The sequence below is a fragment of the Pygocentrus nattereri genome, chromosome 15 (assembly GCF_015220715.1).
Source record: "Pygocentrus nattereri isolate fPygNat1 chromosome 15, fPygNat1.pri, whole genome shotgun sequence".
Taxonomy (NCBI): Eukaryota; Metazoa; Chordata; class Actinopteri; order Characiformes; family Serrasalmidae; genus Pygocentrus; species Pygocentrus nattereri.
The window spans coordinates 12760487-12776889 of NC_051225.1; the positions used below are offsets into that span (position 1 = coordinate 12760487).

Here is a 16403-nt window from a genome sequence, read left to right on the forward strand (position 1 = left end):
TGATTAAGGCTGTGTTCGAAAATATCGGCACAGCCATATATTGTGGAAAAGCGATGACATGTGATGACATGTTTTGAAACAGTAAAGGTTGTATGGATATTTCAGTACCACTTTACAGTATGCCAGGGTTCGTAATGACACCAACCTTTATGACAACTGACACAGACCTACATAAACATTTATAACAGGAAACAGTGACTTTTTTCTCACATTATGTTGTGTCATGACACTTTCTGGCTTGAAATGACATCAATGACTTCAAAATCAGAATTAAGTCACTGTGATGTACACCAAAGTCAGCTGTTACAATGTGCTCTCACTGCACAAAAGTGTTATGACACTTTGTGTATACATGTCAAGTTAACATTAAAGTTGTCAAATGCTACCATATTGACAAATAACACCTACAGGAATAGGCCTTAATAAATATTTATGTAAGTCTATGTGAGTTGTCATGAAGGGTTTATGTAGGTGTTGTGCAGCCTCATGAACAGTGCCCTAGAGTGCTACAGACACTTCTATGCATGCGTAAGTGGAAAAGACACTTCATTGCAGTCTGAGAGGGGGACGTTTTACATCATTCAGCATGTGGTAAACATGCTCTAATATTTAGGGTTTTGCTCTTTATATGTTGGAGTCTGCATTAGAGAAAATAGCACCATCCCTTCTGCACAAGAGAAATGGAGCATTGCTCATTATTGTCTGCTGTTGTGTGCCTGAAAGTGAGCATAGTTTCTTAGTTGTTCTTAAGGCCTGCATGATCTTTGTTAGCTACACTTTTACAGACACGCTTTAGTTCACAAATGTGGAGCTATTAGTTTGTACCATTACTTTACCATTACCTGTTACACATCTGTAGAGCACTGATGTAGAACAATGATGTTACTCTCTGCAATACGCTTTAGTTAAGATTCAATCATTTACTGAGTTTTACAGTCTCAGACTCTCAAACACATGTGTTCATTAACATAGACTAGTACTGAGCTGCTGCCCTTCTGATTAAAAGTGCAGGAAGGCAGAAAGCTTAATTCTCTGCCCAGCTGCTCAGACCAGCAACTGTAATACAGTTCTTAGAACCTCCCCCAGCATAACTGACATTCATTATTCTTGTATTTTAAAACTTTCCTTAAAAAATTTGGTAAGCATTAATATAAAAGTATGATTATCGTTCTTCTCAATGTTCGGTATTTATTTATTTATTCATTTATTTTTTTGTAAACATTGAAAAAGGTCATTATATCATACTGTATTGTGATACCTGCACCGTGATACATACCAGGTTATGAACTTGCTGACGATGCCCAGCATTTAATACAATGCTCCATTTGCTCGTCTGGAGCAGATTTTGATCTGGTAGCCCAAGACCCCTCATCCTATCTGAGGCTGAATGATCTGTGGAAAATATCTAATTGCGATTTTTCTGACAAATATTCAAATATGCAATTGGCCTGATTTTTTAGAAGACCAGAACACCCTTTTTTTTTGGCTTGATGCTCGACCCGTGAATGTAGTGTGTCAAACTGCCAGTAAGCTGTGGTTGTGATGTCACAACATATGGAGGTTTGGTGGCCTCCGATTGGTCTAACTCATATATAGGCATGTGCCAAACTCTTAATAGGTTTGTTTCCCCTCTTAAAACAACGTTTTTGCTAATGTGCACACTTGGTTCTTCAAGGGTTCTTTAGTAAAGACAATGGTTCTGTATAGAACCATGAACACTCAAAGAACCTTTTGAATATTTAAATGGTTCTTTGCACGATAAAATGGTTCTTCAGATTCATGGAGAATGTGTTGTATATGGTTCCATATAGAACCTTTTTGAAAAGAGTTCTCTATAGGATCAGGCAAAGAATTTTTTTTGCATGCAAATGGATCTGAGTGTTCATGGTTCTGTATGGAACGAGTGTCTTCACTAAAGGATCCTCTTTTGAAGAACTACATTTTAAGAGTGTCAGCTATACACACACATCATCTAAGCCACTTCTCTTTCTGGGTCGTGGGTGGAGCTGGAGCCTATCCCAGCGGTCATCGGGCGGAAGGCAGGATACACCCTGGACAGGGCCGGGGATTCGAACCCAGGTACTTCTTGGTGTGAGGTGACAGCGCTACCCACCATCATGCAACCGTGCCGCCCGTGTCAACTATAATTAAGGAAAATTGCAGCTCTTGCGATTTGAAAATTGCACTTCCTTGAATTGTGATTTCAGTATGAAAACGATTAATCTTTCACCCCTAATAATTAAGGCAACAGAACAAATCTGATGAGCTTTCTGGGGAAAGTGGCCTGCAGTACCGTGCAAAGTACTGCATAAGTGGCCCCAGTTCAATACAATAATGTAACATGCATAAAATATAACAGTTATGTTGGAATCCATAATTTTAAACTTGTTCCTGTCAGTGTGGCTTTGCCCTCCAGTCTCAAAGTAACTAATTGTTTTCGTTATCAGTTCTCCTGCGCTCCATTTACGGTAATTAAATGCTCATTCCAGTTCGCTGAGACAAAAATCAACATGCTTGAGTCTTACTCAAACACACCCACTCTGTGCTTCTGCTTCAGCGGGGGAGTACTCCACTGATGTGAATGTTTTCTCCACTTGCATAAATTTAGATGTTCATAAGCTTGTAAGAAATGTAACTTATCTCTGATAAATGTTTGGGAGTTACAATGTCCATCCCAAATCATTTACAATCAAACACACAGCTCTGAGACCAAATCCAGTGGTAGTTGCTGCAGAGGCACATTCACATTCACTCCAAGTCCTGGTAAGTTACTCACTGCGGTTAACAGCCTATTCTCAAGCCAAACACAGTTAACATGCTTTGTGCAATAAAGGCCAGGCTCTAAAAATATGCCTCTTTGTAGTGGTGTGTGAGCTTCTCTGATTAATAGCCCCTGTCTCGCTGGCTGGGGGACTTTGCAATGTCTTAGGCTAACAGAGCTCACTGAGATTATCACAAGATAACCTGCACGCCGTGGCCATAAATCAGGCTGTGAAAAGAATCCTCACTCAAGCCAAACTGGACACATGACTGGCATGGCTATTTGTAAGTCACTCTTTCAGTTAGAACCCGCTTAGAAAGATCAGGAGAGCTTCCTAGCAGATATGAAACACAACCCGTCTTTTAGATTTTAATGGCGAAAAAGTTACTTCCTTCCAACTCCCTTCTTCATTCTTGACATTCTTTACTGAGGTGATTAACCTTGACCTACTACTTATTAGGGAGAAGCTACAGGGAGCGGAGGATGAGACGGAAATCAGTAATCACAGCTTCCTCCCCTGACTGCTAAGACTCTGCCTTGCTCCTAAGGTCATGCTGTCACTACGAGACACAACATATTTGAGAATTACTACGGTATCGATTCACACAGTTCACGCATGTCATAGTTCCAACACAGACACAATGACAGAAAAAGCACTCTTAAACAAGAGAATAAACAGAAGAGGAAGTAGTCCATTTTCCAAAATTCCACTAAAGTGAGTTTACATTAGTGTTCTAACAGTTAACTGACTTAACCTCTTCAACTCCTTGAGACCACCGGTAGTTCCAAAACGTTGTCATATTCTTCATAACTTTCATATTTCATGAGCTACATTCAGAAGGTGGGCATCATATGAGGCTGTAACTCTTCTTTCCAGTCAAATAGACGGTGATGCCATTTTAAACCCGTATAATAAAAGAAGCTGAACTCAGTTTTTCTACTGAAAGTCGACCGATTTTTCCACAAATCTGGGCTATAAACTATAAACAGACGGCGTCTCTTCAGTGATCTGCTCTGTAAAAATGATTTTTATAAATTAAAACAAGCATCTGAGATTTTTGGCTTTCAGCAGTAAATTGTAAGCATATAGTAATACGTCTGATCATAAAACACATGTTCTGTTAATTTGAGGTGAGGTTTTACAATAAATAAATAAATAAACAAATAAATAAATAAAATTTACAACCCCAATTCCAATGAAGTTGGGACGTTGTGCAAAACATAAATAAAAACAAAATACAAAAAATTCAAAATGAGTGAATATTTGCAAAAAATAATAAAGTTTATCCATTTGAACATTAAATATCTTGTCTTTGTAGTGTATTCAATTGAATATAGGTTGAAAAGTATTTGCAAATCATATCGTATTGTTTTTATTTATGTTTTACACAACGTCCCAACTTCATTGGAATTGGGGTTGTACATTAATTTCATGCAGTTACTGAATAATCTTACTGAAAAATAAACTTACAATTTGGTCACGTAAACTCAGACGGACAGACTAAAATCTATATCTAAATCTATAATAAGAAGTCTAATTTTGATGACTCACAAGTAGAAAAACAACCACAGCTGGTGTTCAGACACAACCGCTACACACTACTAAAATCATTATACCTGGTAATTATACCACTTGCTAAAACTCTCTTAAAAGCCACAGCAGTTTACTTCATAATACAGTACATTAAGAATACACTTTAATCCTCTGAACATTTGAGGATCTCTTTCTTTAACTCCCTCCCTTAGAGTTTAACTTACGGATTTGGAAACTTTATTTGCTTCTGTCTCTTTGTAATTTGTATCCTCCTTAGAAATCAATGCACAGAGGGCTTTCTAGTTTGTTTAATGGCTTAATTTGACATCGACTGACAAACAAATTAACATCATCTTCCCCACTCACTGGAAGCTATTTATTCTGTTTTACTCAATGGATCCATTACTTCATTCATCAAATCACAGACTGTGGGATAAACATAGACAGAGCCAGAGCCCCAGCCCCCATCATGTGCACCTTCTACTTGATTGAGAGCATCCTGACCAGCTGCGTCACCGTGTGGCATGTCCTGCCGCAAGACACTCCAGTGCATCGTGAGAGCTGCTGAGAAGATCGTTGGCACCTCCCTCCCCTCTCTCCAAGAGATATAGAGCTCCCGTCTCACCCAGAAAGCCCTCTGCATGGCACATGATCACACTCACCCACTAGACAGCTTCTTCATCCTGCTGCCATCAGGGAGGAGACTGTGGAGTCTCCGGGCCAGGAGCAGCAGACTGGGAGACACCAGGCTGTCAGGATGCTCAACTCTCTCCCTACTTGACCCCCCACACACACAAAGTTTGGACCAAACACCGGTTCCTGACCCCCAATACTGAACTCTGACATTCTCAGGGACTGTTGCGCATCCATCACTTTAACTGCTCCATAAGCTCATTCTAACTGCACTACTGTTTATATTTGCACTATTTATACCCACAGACCTTAATCTGTATGTGCCTTCTGTCACGATAGTGTTCATTTCAGGACCTCTTACATTTATATTATTTTTTATTATTCTATTTTTCTACAACTAATGTTTCTTTTTACGGTTAGTGTTTTTTTAGTGTCTATTTAAATGCACACTTTTCCTGTTACTTAATGTTATTGTTACACCATGGGGTCTAAGAGTAGCGCAGTTTCAGTTCACTGTATGTCCTGTACATATTGTAGTATTGACAATAAAGCTGACTTGACTTGACAACTACACAATTACCATTGCTTTTACACTCTGCAGCTCACTGGCAGTAGAAACAGGGACACGAATAAAAAGATAAGTTTAATTAGGGCCGGATTTAGTATTATTTTAAGTCACGACAGCATATCATTGAGCTTGTTTACATGCTCTCAATAACCCGATGATAAACATATTTTTGAGGTTATCTGATTATTCAAATGGCCACATTAACAGCAACTCTGATTTCTAAGATTGAAGTAAGGTTTAGAAAACCGATTAAGAAATATGACAAAAAGGCTGAATTTTAACTCAGTAATGCAAGGAATTCAGGTTCCTCAGTCCGTGCATGTGTGAAAACAGACTGCGGTACCAGAAATAAGCGAGCAGTATTCAATACAGCACCCATAAGATGACAACACTTTTGAAGCAACGCTAAAGCCGACTACATGCTTGACAAAATGAAGGATTTAAATATTCTTCATCATCTAGATCAGACGTCTTCAGTGCCATATACTGTTTACTGAACTAGCCTAGGTACATAAACATCTTATATAGTCAATAACTGAATATCAAATCAAATAAAGTCCAATTCAGTGATATTTCAGTTTCTTTAGATAACGGCATGTGAAATAACTTCTCTCTGACCTACGTTCTTCTCTGACCGCTGTGTCTAGCCTCGTCTCCCTGTGCGTGTGTCACTCACTCGAGTCTCGATGCTGATCGTAATGCACAGAAGCATCACGTGTGATATTTACAATGCATATCGACCACCCTGTCAAAATTAAATAATCATCCAGTTTATCAGTTATAGGTCCAGGTCCGCATAGCACAGCATCTGGGTCCAGACACAGACTGTCGTCTACCTGTTAGTGACCTCTGTTCTAGACTTTTTAGGTAAATAGGCATGACGTTTTTTTTTTTTTTTTTTTTTTAAAAGCTGTGTCATGTTTGAGTTTTACACCATATTTACATCCTGTCTTCTTCTGTGAGTTCAATGGCTGGTCACAAAGCAGAAATCTGATTATCACTTGACTCACACAGACCCAGAGTTTCCGCATTATCTGATTACCCAAGTGCATGTAAAACGTGCAGATCAGATTACTGACAAAAGATTAGATTTTCTACAGTTATCAGATTATTAAGTGCTTGTAAACGCACTCAGTGTTTTCCCTATACATCACCTGCCACCTGAAAAAAATGTAGGTGCAGCGGGAAGCAGATGAATGTTAATCATTTAATAATAATAATAATATATTATAATAAGTTTGCTTCTTTAAGAGAATACTGTGTCATGCTGATGTTGTATTTGATGTAATGTATGTTTGACACCGAGCTTCAAATGCTGCCATAAGTGGTATTAAACCACTTATGGCAGAGTGGGAAAGTAAATGTACACCAGTGTTAGCTTTCATAACATAACACTGAAATCCAGCATGCGCTCTAGCGATAATTAGCCTTATTGCAGCAGCAGAACAAGGGAACTCTACTTACAGTAGTTAAATACTTACAGTAGTAAAAAAAATAATGATATGAATGGAATATTCATTGTTTTATTTTGTGCTTTAACAGTTGTTATTGGTCTGAGCATCTTCGCAACTCTCAATAAAGGCTATGGTGATCTATAGCGCAGGTTCTCATTTCCAGTCCTAACTGCAAACAGACCTTTCCAATAATTACAAGCACAGTTCCAAATCATTATTTGGAACACAATGTTAAATATAAATATTCTGGATTTTTGATTTCATGCAAAAGTGCTATATTACAATGGTGTCAGTGCAACTTGAACTCTTATCACTGTATTACCAATGTGCTCAAGTACTAAGGGTCTACCATCTGGCCTGAAATAAAAAGGACTGCATATCATTATCATTATCGTAATACAATTTGTCAAACAGAATTACATAATGAAATAACAGTCACTGGGTACTACTGAAATGTAATGAGTAAGAAAAAAGACTCAGCCTTTTGTGCAACTAAGTGCAGTGTACGCTGCCAAGTTAATTTATTTTAATAACAACTGGACGCAAAAGATCTAATCAGCCGCTTAGACAGAGTAGCCTCCTCCAGACTGAAGGCTTGAAATTGAATGCAACATGAGACCAGAAATGTCCTGAGCTTTAAAGGTTCATGTTGTATAGCGATTAGGAGGAAATCCATACAAAGGGCTGCAACCTAATAGAACTTCCTCAAGTAAGCAGACTGAGCTCCATATTCAGTCATTCCAGTGCACCACTTCCTGCATGCATTATGAGCAGCATCTCAAGAGTGTTTTCCACAATAAGCTTGAAATATGTTGAAGGATGTCAAACAACCTGCCCTATTTTTATAATGGCTGCTCCTTTTAAGAAGCAGATGAGGTCAAGAACCAAATAAGAGCAGTTTTTAAATTGCACTTTAGCAGTTTATGTTAACCTGTCAAGTCTGCTTCCCTGATGCAGCCATTCAGCAGGAAAGCACACAGTGTCAGATGTGTTCCACTGTGTCATCTCTGAGTTTTAATGGGAAACGGCTTCGCAGTAGTAGAGACACACTTAGAAAAGCACCTTGCGTTTTCAACCTGACAAAGAGACCAGACACATCGTCTTCACAGCTGGTGAAGCCAGCTGGTAAAGCCACATCTGGCATGTACCTCTACCATGTGAATTACTCATTCCAGCAAGGGCTTGCAGGCACTGTAGAGAGAGATGCTGTGCAAGGTATTAATACAAACACTGGATTATAGCTCACGCTAAATCAGTTATTATTTGATAGGAGGACTTGAACATAAGTAGGAATGGCTAGTAGGACCCGCTGCTAAATCAATAATGCTCAGTACTGAGATATGGAGAAGCTCCTGGACAATCTTTGCTGCTATTGGTATTTAAGTAACGTTAATTCATTCTACACTGTTGGCATTTTCAAATGGTTCACGCCATGAACATGAGAAGTGCTCTGCTCCACGTGACGAAAGCATTCGAGGCCTCTGACCAACTTAACGATTTGGAATGATTTTGGTTGCAAGGTTAAGACGTCCAAACGTTTGGGCTCACTTTACCAAATTGATTGACATTGCAGCTTTTAATTTTTCACATAATGTTAAAAAGCCTGTTGTACTTCACATTGTTTGTAAATTTCATGATGATTGGACCAAAAGAAACAGCCCAAAATGACTTGGTAAAACGTCTGGTTCCATTGACTTACATTAAAAGTAAAGTATGTTCTTTCCTTCTCCAGTAAAGTTACCATGTTGGAGACTCAAGATTTTCTTCCAGCAACAGTGATATGTAAAGCAGTAATTGTGTATAAAGGCATGCAAGCTTCCTATCTGCCAGCTTCTTGTTCAAATTTTCCCATTCCACCTTTCTGATTAGGACACTTAGACTACCAAACTATCCTACCTGTAGTTTTACCAAAGCTGAAGTTGGCTACCTATTCACCATCTTCTTGCTCAAATTTTCCCATTCCACCTTAAATGGTAAAGCAGTTACATGCTGGCCCCTTAGACATTAAAATAATAACTGCTGCACCATTTAAGGTGGAACAGGAAAATTCAAACAAGATGCCAAACATGTAGCCTTGATATTAAAACTACAGGTAGGACAGTTTGATAGCATAGTCTAAATGTCCTACTCAGAAAATATTTCCAGCATTAAAAGAATTATTAGGATATTTTAATAACCTAAATCAGTTTATCAGGAGGAGGTAGTGATATTAAGCTCAACAGTCTGTCCTGACAACTAGGGGTAAGTCATTTATGTAATGTATCGCTTATGGTTATTAATACTTTCAGCTGTAGAGAGATGAGCACAACCTTTTCACATCTTTTCATTCATCTTCTCATGTCGTGACTTTGTTTCTTGCATAAATTATGGAGAGTAGTATCAATAAGAGTATCGATAAGTATTGGTATTGATAAGCAGTATCAGTATCGATCAATCACTATCCATCCCTAAAGGCAAGTCCTTGAACCAATTAGTGCCCTATTGTCTTTTTTTCACAAGAAAACCACAGGAATTCGCATCCACACTTGCCTACTTAATACAAGTGATTATTAAATAGTCTACTCTCTGAAAGGTTATGTTTCACCTGAATGCAGAGTTACTAATATTAAGACTACTGTAAGCATTTTAGAGCAGATGTGAGAAAATCGAAATAATCTACTAAGACCAACGCAAGACCTTTTCATTTTCAAAGGAACATTCACTACATTTTTATTATGTATCACAATGGAAATTCAGTCTAAATCACTTATACAGCATGTACACTGCTGATACCCAGTCACTGGGACAAGAATCACTGGTACAGTCTGATACTTAGAGCCTACAGTAAACTACTGAACTAAGCTTGACTGTTTAAGCAGCCCAAATGTTCTGGTATAACATTATTAGTTCAAGAGGTGAACCTTGTGGTGTTTTGGTTATTATGTACCACATATTTGCCTCAAAAAATGAGAAATGTAGCAGCTGGTCAAAAAAAATTACCTAAAGAAATGTCTACTAATAAACGCAGATGAAGCTGAAGTGAGATTCTTGCTCGCAGGTTTCTTGTTTGAATTTTCATATTCCACCTTAAATTGCCTCAGCCAAATGCTGCAGCACTTAAAATGGAACAGGAAAATTTGAACAAGAAACTGGCGAACAGGAATCCAACTTCAGCCTCGTAAAACTCAGCCCAGTCCTCGTCTCCCTTCCTATCCCAGTCTTCCAGAAAATGCTGTACCTTTCACATTCTCCAGCCAGTCGAGTCTTTAAGTGCAAAGAAGTCTGTGAAAAAATCTGGTGCATGATATTTTGCTGTTCCCCTACAGCTTATCTACAAACGCTTAAACTGTTAAGACACCATTTGGTGAAACTGTCGATTTTGAACAGCATTAAGTTTAGATGGCTAAGATACGTTTTAGGTGCTGGGATGAAACTAAGGTAAGGATTAGACTGAGTGCCAGCTTTAGGGTAAAGGAAAAGTTAAGCTAAGTGTTGGACAGCCACAAGTGCTGCTGAAAGTCTTTGCCAAAGATAAAAAAAGAAGCAATTAGAAAGAGCAAAGGTGTGCTCAGGAAGACGTTCAAAAGCCCTCATTGAGCTGTACGCATCCTCCCTGAAGTGTTGAGACTAGAGAAATCTGTCCCTAATGCACTCAGTTTGCCTGAAAGCCTTCCAGCAACCGCCCGCCTGTGCCAAACAGTAAAATGTGTCTGTGACTGCGGCGAGGGAATGTTTGCTTAAGTAATCAGCCGAGCGTAGCTGCCTCTCGGCTCAGTGGGGTCCATTTGTGCCTGGATTCGGCGGTGGGTGCCACCCTGTCTGTCTGAAAGCTCATAGTCAAAACAGATTCATCTAACTTCTTACAGAGGTGCCTAGACTCCACGAATCATGTTGGAAAAACTATGTAACTGCTGGCTCATTGTTCTAGCTGGAATAAGTACACATGCAAAGATTTTGTGAATGGTGAGAGAAACTTGGCATTGTTGGATTATGGTTAATTTTATAACTCCTATATTCATGATTGATGTTCTGTCTCTAAAGAGCCTCATCCTTTTAGGTCATCTTAAAATGTCCTGTACTTTTCTATGCCTCTCTATCATGGGTACAAATCCTTGATACTTAGCGAGGTGAAGACTGTTTGGGCCTGCTGAGGATGATAACACCTTGCACAATTGGTGTTTACACCTGCTTTTCTGTTGGAGAAGGAACAAACCGGCGATCTGTGGGCATCTCTGTATAAAGGAGAACGGTACTTGTCTGTCTGCATTGTGCCAAGTGTAAAGTTTGGTGGAGGGGGGTTTATGGTGTGGGGTTGTTTTTCAGGAGTTGTGCTCGGCCTCTTAGTTCCAGTGAAAGGAACTCTTAACGCTTCAGCACCAAGAGATTTTGGACAATTTCATGCCCCCAACTTTGCAGGAAAAGTTTGACTGTGCACCAGTGGACAAAGCGGGGTCCATAAAGACATGGATGAATGAGTTTGGTGTGGAAGAACTTGACTGGCCTGCACAGAGTCCTGACCTCAACCCGATGGAACACCTTTGGGATGAATTAGAGCGGAGACTGCGAGCCAGGCCTTCTCGTCTAACATCAGTGTCTGACCTCACAAATGCACTTCTGGAAGAATAAAAGCCCATAAACGCACTCCTAAACCTTGGGGAAAGCCTTCAAAGAAGAATTGAAGCCGTTATAGCTGCAAAAGGTTGGTCGACATGTTAAACCTTTTGGATTAAGAATGGGGTGTCACTCAAGAAAAAATATAAATGTTTATATTATAGAAGTCCACCACTCAAGTAAGGCAACAGATTAGAGACCAAACATTTTGGCAGCAGCTAATTTGGTGGAATGAAAAAGCTTTTGTCACAGTTTTAAAGTCACCGTCAGGGATTTCTGAAGAACAAAGTGGAGGCCCAGGATCCCCTTTCTCAAATCACAGAAGGAGGAGGTTTAGGGCCCATTGCCCTCTTCAAGTTCATAGACAGAGCTCTGAAAAACACCAACAGTCACTTACATAAAGGTTTACATTACATGGCAAGACTTACTCTTACACACAGCTCTAACTGACTTGTTTGAGTTTGATTATGTACTTAAACAGTGTCGAAAATCTTTAGTTGTTAAAATACAGCAAATAAGTAAAATCTATTTACAACATAACCACTTGATAGTTAAACCAGATGTTAAAACCCAACTACAGCTGTCAATAATGTGCCTGTCGCTGTCTTACCTCTTATTGACCAGGGTATATTTTGGTTTGTCCTTCTGAATTTATCGTGACCAAAGCAAATTATTCAGTAACTGCATGAAATACATGCACTTTTTAATTTTATTTATGTTTTTTTTTTTTGTGAAAGCCCCTCAAATGAACAGAAAATGTGTTTTATGATCACACACACAATTTACTGCTGAAAGCCAAAAATCTCAGACGCTCTTTGTATTATATTATATAAGTACATTTTTACAGAGCAGGTCACTGAAGAGATGCCGTCTGTTTATAGTTTATAGCGCAGATTTGGAGAAAATGGGTCGACATTCAGTAGAAAAAAAATACAGCTTTCAGCTCAAAATTACATCATCTATATGACTGGAAACAAGACAGTTTCAGCCTCATATGACACCTGCCTTATGAAATATTAAAGAAATTGCGTTTTGGAACCACCAGTCGTCTCAAGGAGTTGAAGAGGGTAGTCAAATTAAAAATGGGTTAATCTCTGAGTCTGTGCCGACAGTAAGTAACAGAACTTCACAGTTTGTCTCAAAGCACTGGGAGCTTTTTACACTCTGCTGGGCTTCAACCGTAGCTAACAGTTTTTAGTATAGAAATGACTATGGCAGAAAAAAACTGCAATGAGGATTTGCAAGAAAAAGCTTCAAGCTCTGGTTTTCACTCACCTCAACTGGAAATCGTGCTTTTATGATCATCTGAAATGTGCAATGTTGGATAATCATTGGGGAAAGGATAGAAATTTGGACTGAACATTTTCTTTATGTCTCCGTTACTGAGCTTGTAATGGTTCATACATATTGAAAGTACTTTGCGTAAGCAAAGGTGTCTAAACTACCACAACCCAGGCAGGCACAAAGTACATCTGCCCTACTTTAATAATAGCTCAGGTTGTGGAAATTGGGCTGCTTTATGTAAAGTCTCTATAAGTCAAACATAGTTTTTGGAACAAAGAATTACAAACTTGCACAAAATGGAAATTCAATGAAAACACAAACAAGGAGAAGTGCAGCATGATCCAGGGCCCCTGAGATACTCTTTCCTATGAAAGTGCAACAATCAAACCTTAATGTTAATTATCACTTCAAATGATGACACTTGGGCATAGTATGTATTTTTAAAGCAGGTTAATCAGCTTTTAGTTAGAAAAAGAAATTAATACTATGTCCAGATATTATCATAATAAATCATACGAATATCATATAATAAATAATCTCTCTTCTCACTAAGTGGCCTCAAAAATTATTCTTCTCACAACCACAGGCGTGATATCTCATCCAGATCTTGGCTAACTAGGTCTTCACCATATCAGCAATGAATATCTGCTGAATCGTGATATCAGTAAAATAAGATGAGACCACTTGGGTCACAATAATTAGACCATCTGCTATAGGTGACAGTTCTGGCCTGTTTTCTGAGTTTGGTAATGTTTGATATGTGGCATGTCACACCAGTGATATTTTGCATATCACTGCTGTTGGAAGAAAACCTTGTATCTCCATTTTTTGCCGTTTTTTGTTTTTTGGCATAATTTGAAAACACCCGTTGTCCTTTACATTGTGTGTAAATTTCATGAAGAATGGACCAAAAGAAACCGCCCAAAATTACTTGGAAAGACGTCTGGTTCCATAGACTTCCATTATAAGTAAAGCAGGTTTTCTTCTTCTCCTGTAAAGTTACCATTTTGGAGATACAAGGTTTGGCAATACGTATCATCATCCTCAAATATGTCAGATGGCTTTATTATATATCTAACGCTGAGCTGGAAAAGAAATTGTGAAGGATGCTCAAGAGAAAACTTACCTCACAACAACTTCTCAAAAGCCATGTTTAACTAACATTTTCATTTCCATGACAGAACCACAGGAATGTGCATCCACACTTAAGTCTATGTAACACAGGTAATGATTAAACAGTCTGCTCTTGCTTATGTTTTACCTGAACGCAAGGTTACTAATATTTAGACTACTGTAAGCGTTTTAGAGCAGATTTGAGCAATAAATCGAAATGTTTCTCTACTAAGACCAACGCACGGCCTTCATACCGGTATAGTGTGAATACTTAGCGCCTACGCTGAACTATTGAACTAAGCTAAACTGTTTAAGCAGCCCGAATGTTCTGGAATAAGGAACGTTATTAGACCAAGAGACGAACCTTGTGGCCTTTTGGTTCTTATGTACCACATATTTGCCTCAGAAATGTAGCAGCTGGTCAGAAAAACATTACCTAAAAAAATGTCTGCTAATAAACGCAGATGAGGCTGAAGTGAGATTCTTCATCGCACGTTCCCGTTCCACCTTAAATGGTGCAGCAGTCATGGCTGAGGCCATTTAAGGTGGAACGAGAAAGAAATTGGCGAATAGGAAGCCAAGTTCAGCCTCGTAAAACGCAGCCCAGTCCTCGCCTCCCTTCCTGTCCGTATCTGTATCCCAGTCTTCCAGAAAGTGCCCTACCTTGTATGTGCTGGTTGACGACGTTCTCCAGCCGGTCGAGTCGCTCTATAATCCGCAGAGTTTCCCCCTTTTTGTCGCCTTCCAACTTTCTCGCCGGGACAGGCACGGGAACTTTGATGTAGACGCTGGCGATGTAGTTGGTGACCCAGCCGACGTACAGCAGGCACACGATGTTGGTCATGCCGCTCAGGATCACACACGTCGACACCAAAGTTTTGGTTCTCCTGGTACAAGCCATGCCGACATGCCTGCCCGCAGCAGCCCTCCACCAGACGGCCGGTGCTCGGCGGACAAGCGCGGCTGCCTCGCAGCTGAACGAGTCGCCTCGCTCGCCTCAGCGTGCGCGTGAACAGCTCCGGATAAATTCCTCCAACGGTCAAACTGCGCGTTCCATTCCGCGAGGACGGCGCGCGACCTCTTGACGTTCCCGCCTCACACTTTTTTTTCCCGCGGAGTTTTTTTTTTTTTAACTATTATTATTTTTTCACAAATCTTTCCCAAAAATGACAGTTACCGACGCCTCACGCGCCTCACCGTGTGCGTAAATGTCTCGCCCGCCTCTTTTTCTCCGACCTACTTAAATTCCTCCATTCCCATCTCACACTTCCGCGCGCGCAGATTTCTGATATATCTGTCAACATAAAACGACCGTTAGCTCCTCAACACCTTCCAGCCTCCTCGCGCCTTCCATCGCCAGCGCTCAGCAACGTGTTATAGGAAAGGGGAGGGGTCGGTGGGCGTGGTGTAGGGTAATACGCCCGTGACCGAGCTGCGATCTTCGATTCTGATTGGACGATAAGCCAAGAGCGGTGAGGGAGGGGGCGTGTCCCGCTGTAATCCCCAGAAGAAAAAAAAACAACTCAGTTTCCAAACACGGCAATGGTCGCATTGTTTCCTTAACAAATTAGGCTTTGCTCTTACTCTGCCTTGTGCTCTTCCTCCAAAGCTATTCGAGTAAGCAGATTAAGTCAGTGGTGCAGTGTTCCTGGACGAAGTCCTGGTTCGAATAACACTGAGTTTACAGCCTTGACACCTGATAGCTGGTGTAACGCCTTAAGAGCCAGTACTTCGAATCTCCAGAAAACAAGAGCAGGTCTTTTAACCTCTTACTCTCTAGGGTATGTTCTGGTTTTTCCATCTGTATTCACGTCCATCTGTATTCATCATAAGGCTATTTATTGAATGATTGATTGTAAAATCTCCCCTCAAATGAACAGAACGTGTGTTTTATGAGCTACACATATCGCTATATGCTTACAGTTTACTCCTGAAAGCCTAAAATCTCAGACACTCTTTGTATTATTTTATAAAAGTAATGTTTACAGAGCAGATCACCAAAGAGACGCCGCCTGTTTATAGTTTATAGCCCAGATTTGTGGAAAAACGGGTCGACTTTCAGTAGAAAAAAGAAACGGAGTTCAGCTTCTTTTATTGTAAGGGTTTAAAATGACATCACCATCTATTTGACTGGAAAGAAGAAGAGAACATATCATTTCATTAGAACATATCACTGCAGTGGGTTATGGTTCAGTTATGCTCCCTGACTAAAGGTGCTGAGATGCACCCTCGAGGGTCCCACCCCAGTGACACGAGGGGCACTGCTCCAGGGACAGCTTAGTACCTTAATTTCTGAGAGTGCAGAATCTTATGCAACAGCAAAAAACATGATGGGCTGCCCATATAAAGGAAAAAGACCTTCAGTGAATAAGAAAAGGTTTGTTGTAAGACAAACTTGATCCATTCTTCTCTTTCTCCTTTAAGCCAGACTGAATCATAGTGCAAAACGCAAAAGTATACTTTTGT

The 16403-nt window shown here is 39.8% G+C and overlaps 1 protein-coding gene across 2 annotated transcripts in view; it reads right to left on the reverse strand.

Moving 5' to 3' along the window:
• galnt18b (UDP-N-acetyl-alpha-D-galactosamine:polypeptide N-acetylgalactosaminyltransferase 18b) overlaps positions 1 to 14838 on the reverse strand; it is a 116953-nt gene extending 102115 nt beyond the window's left edge. For both annotated transcript variants that reach the window (XM_017707268.2, XM_017707270.2), the window contains exon 1: positions 14601 to 14838. In XM_017707268.2, coding sequence (XP_017562757.1) covers positions 14601 to 14838 — 238 coding nt within the window. The remainder of the gene's footprint in view (positions 1 to 14600) is intronic.
• Between the last annotated feature and the right edge of the window lie 1565 nt (positions 14839 to 16403).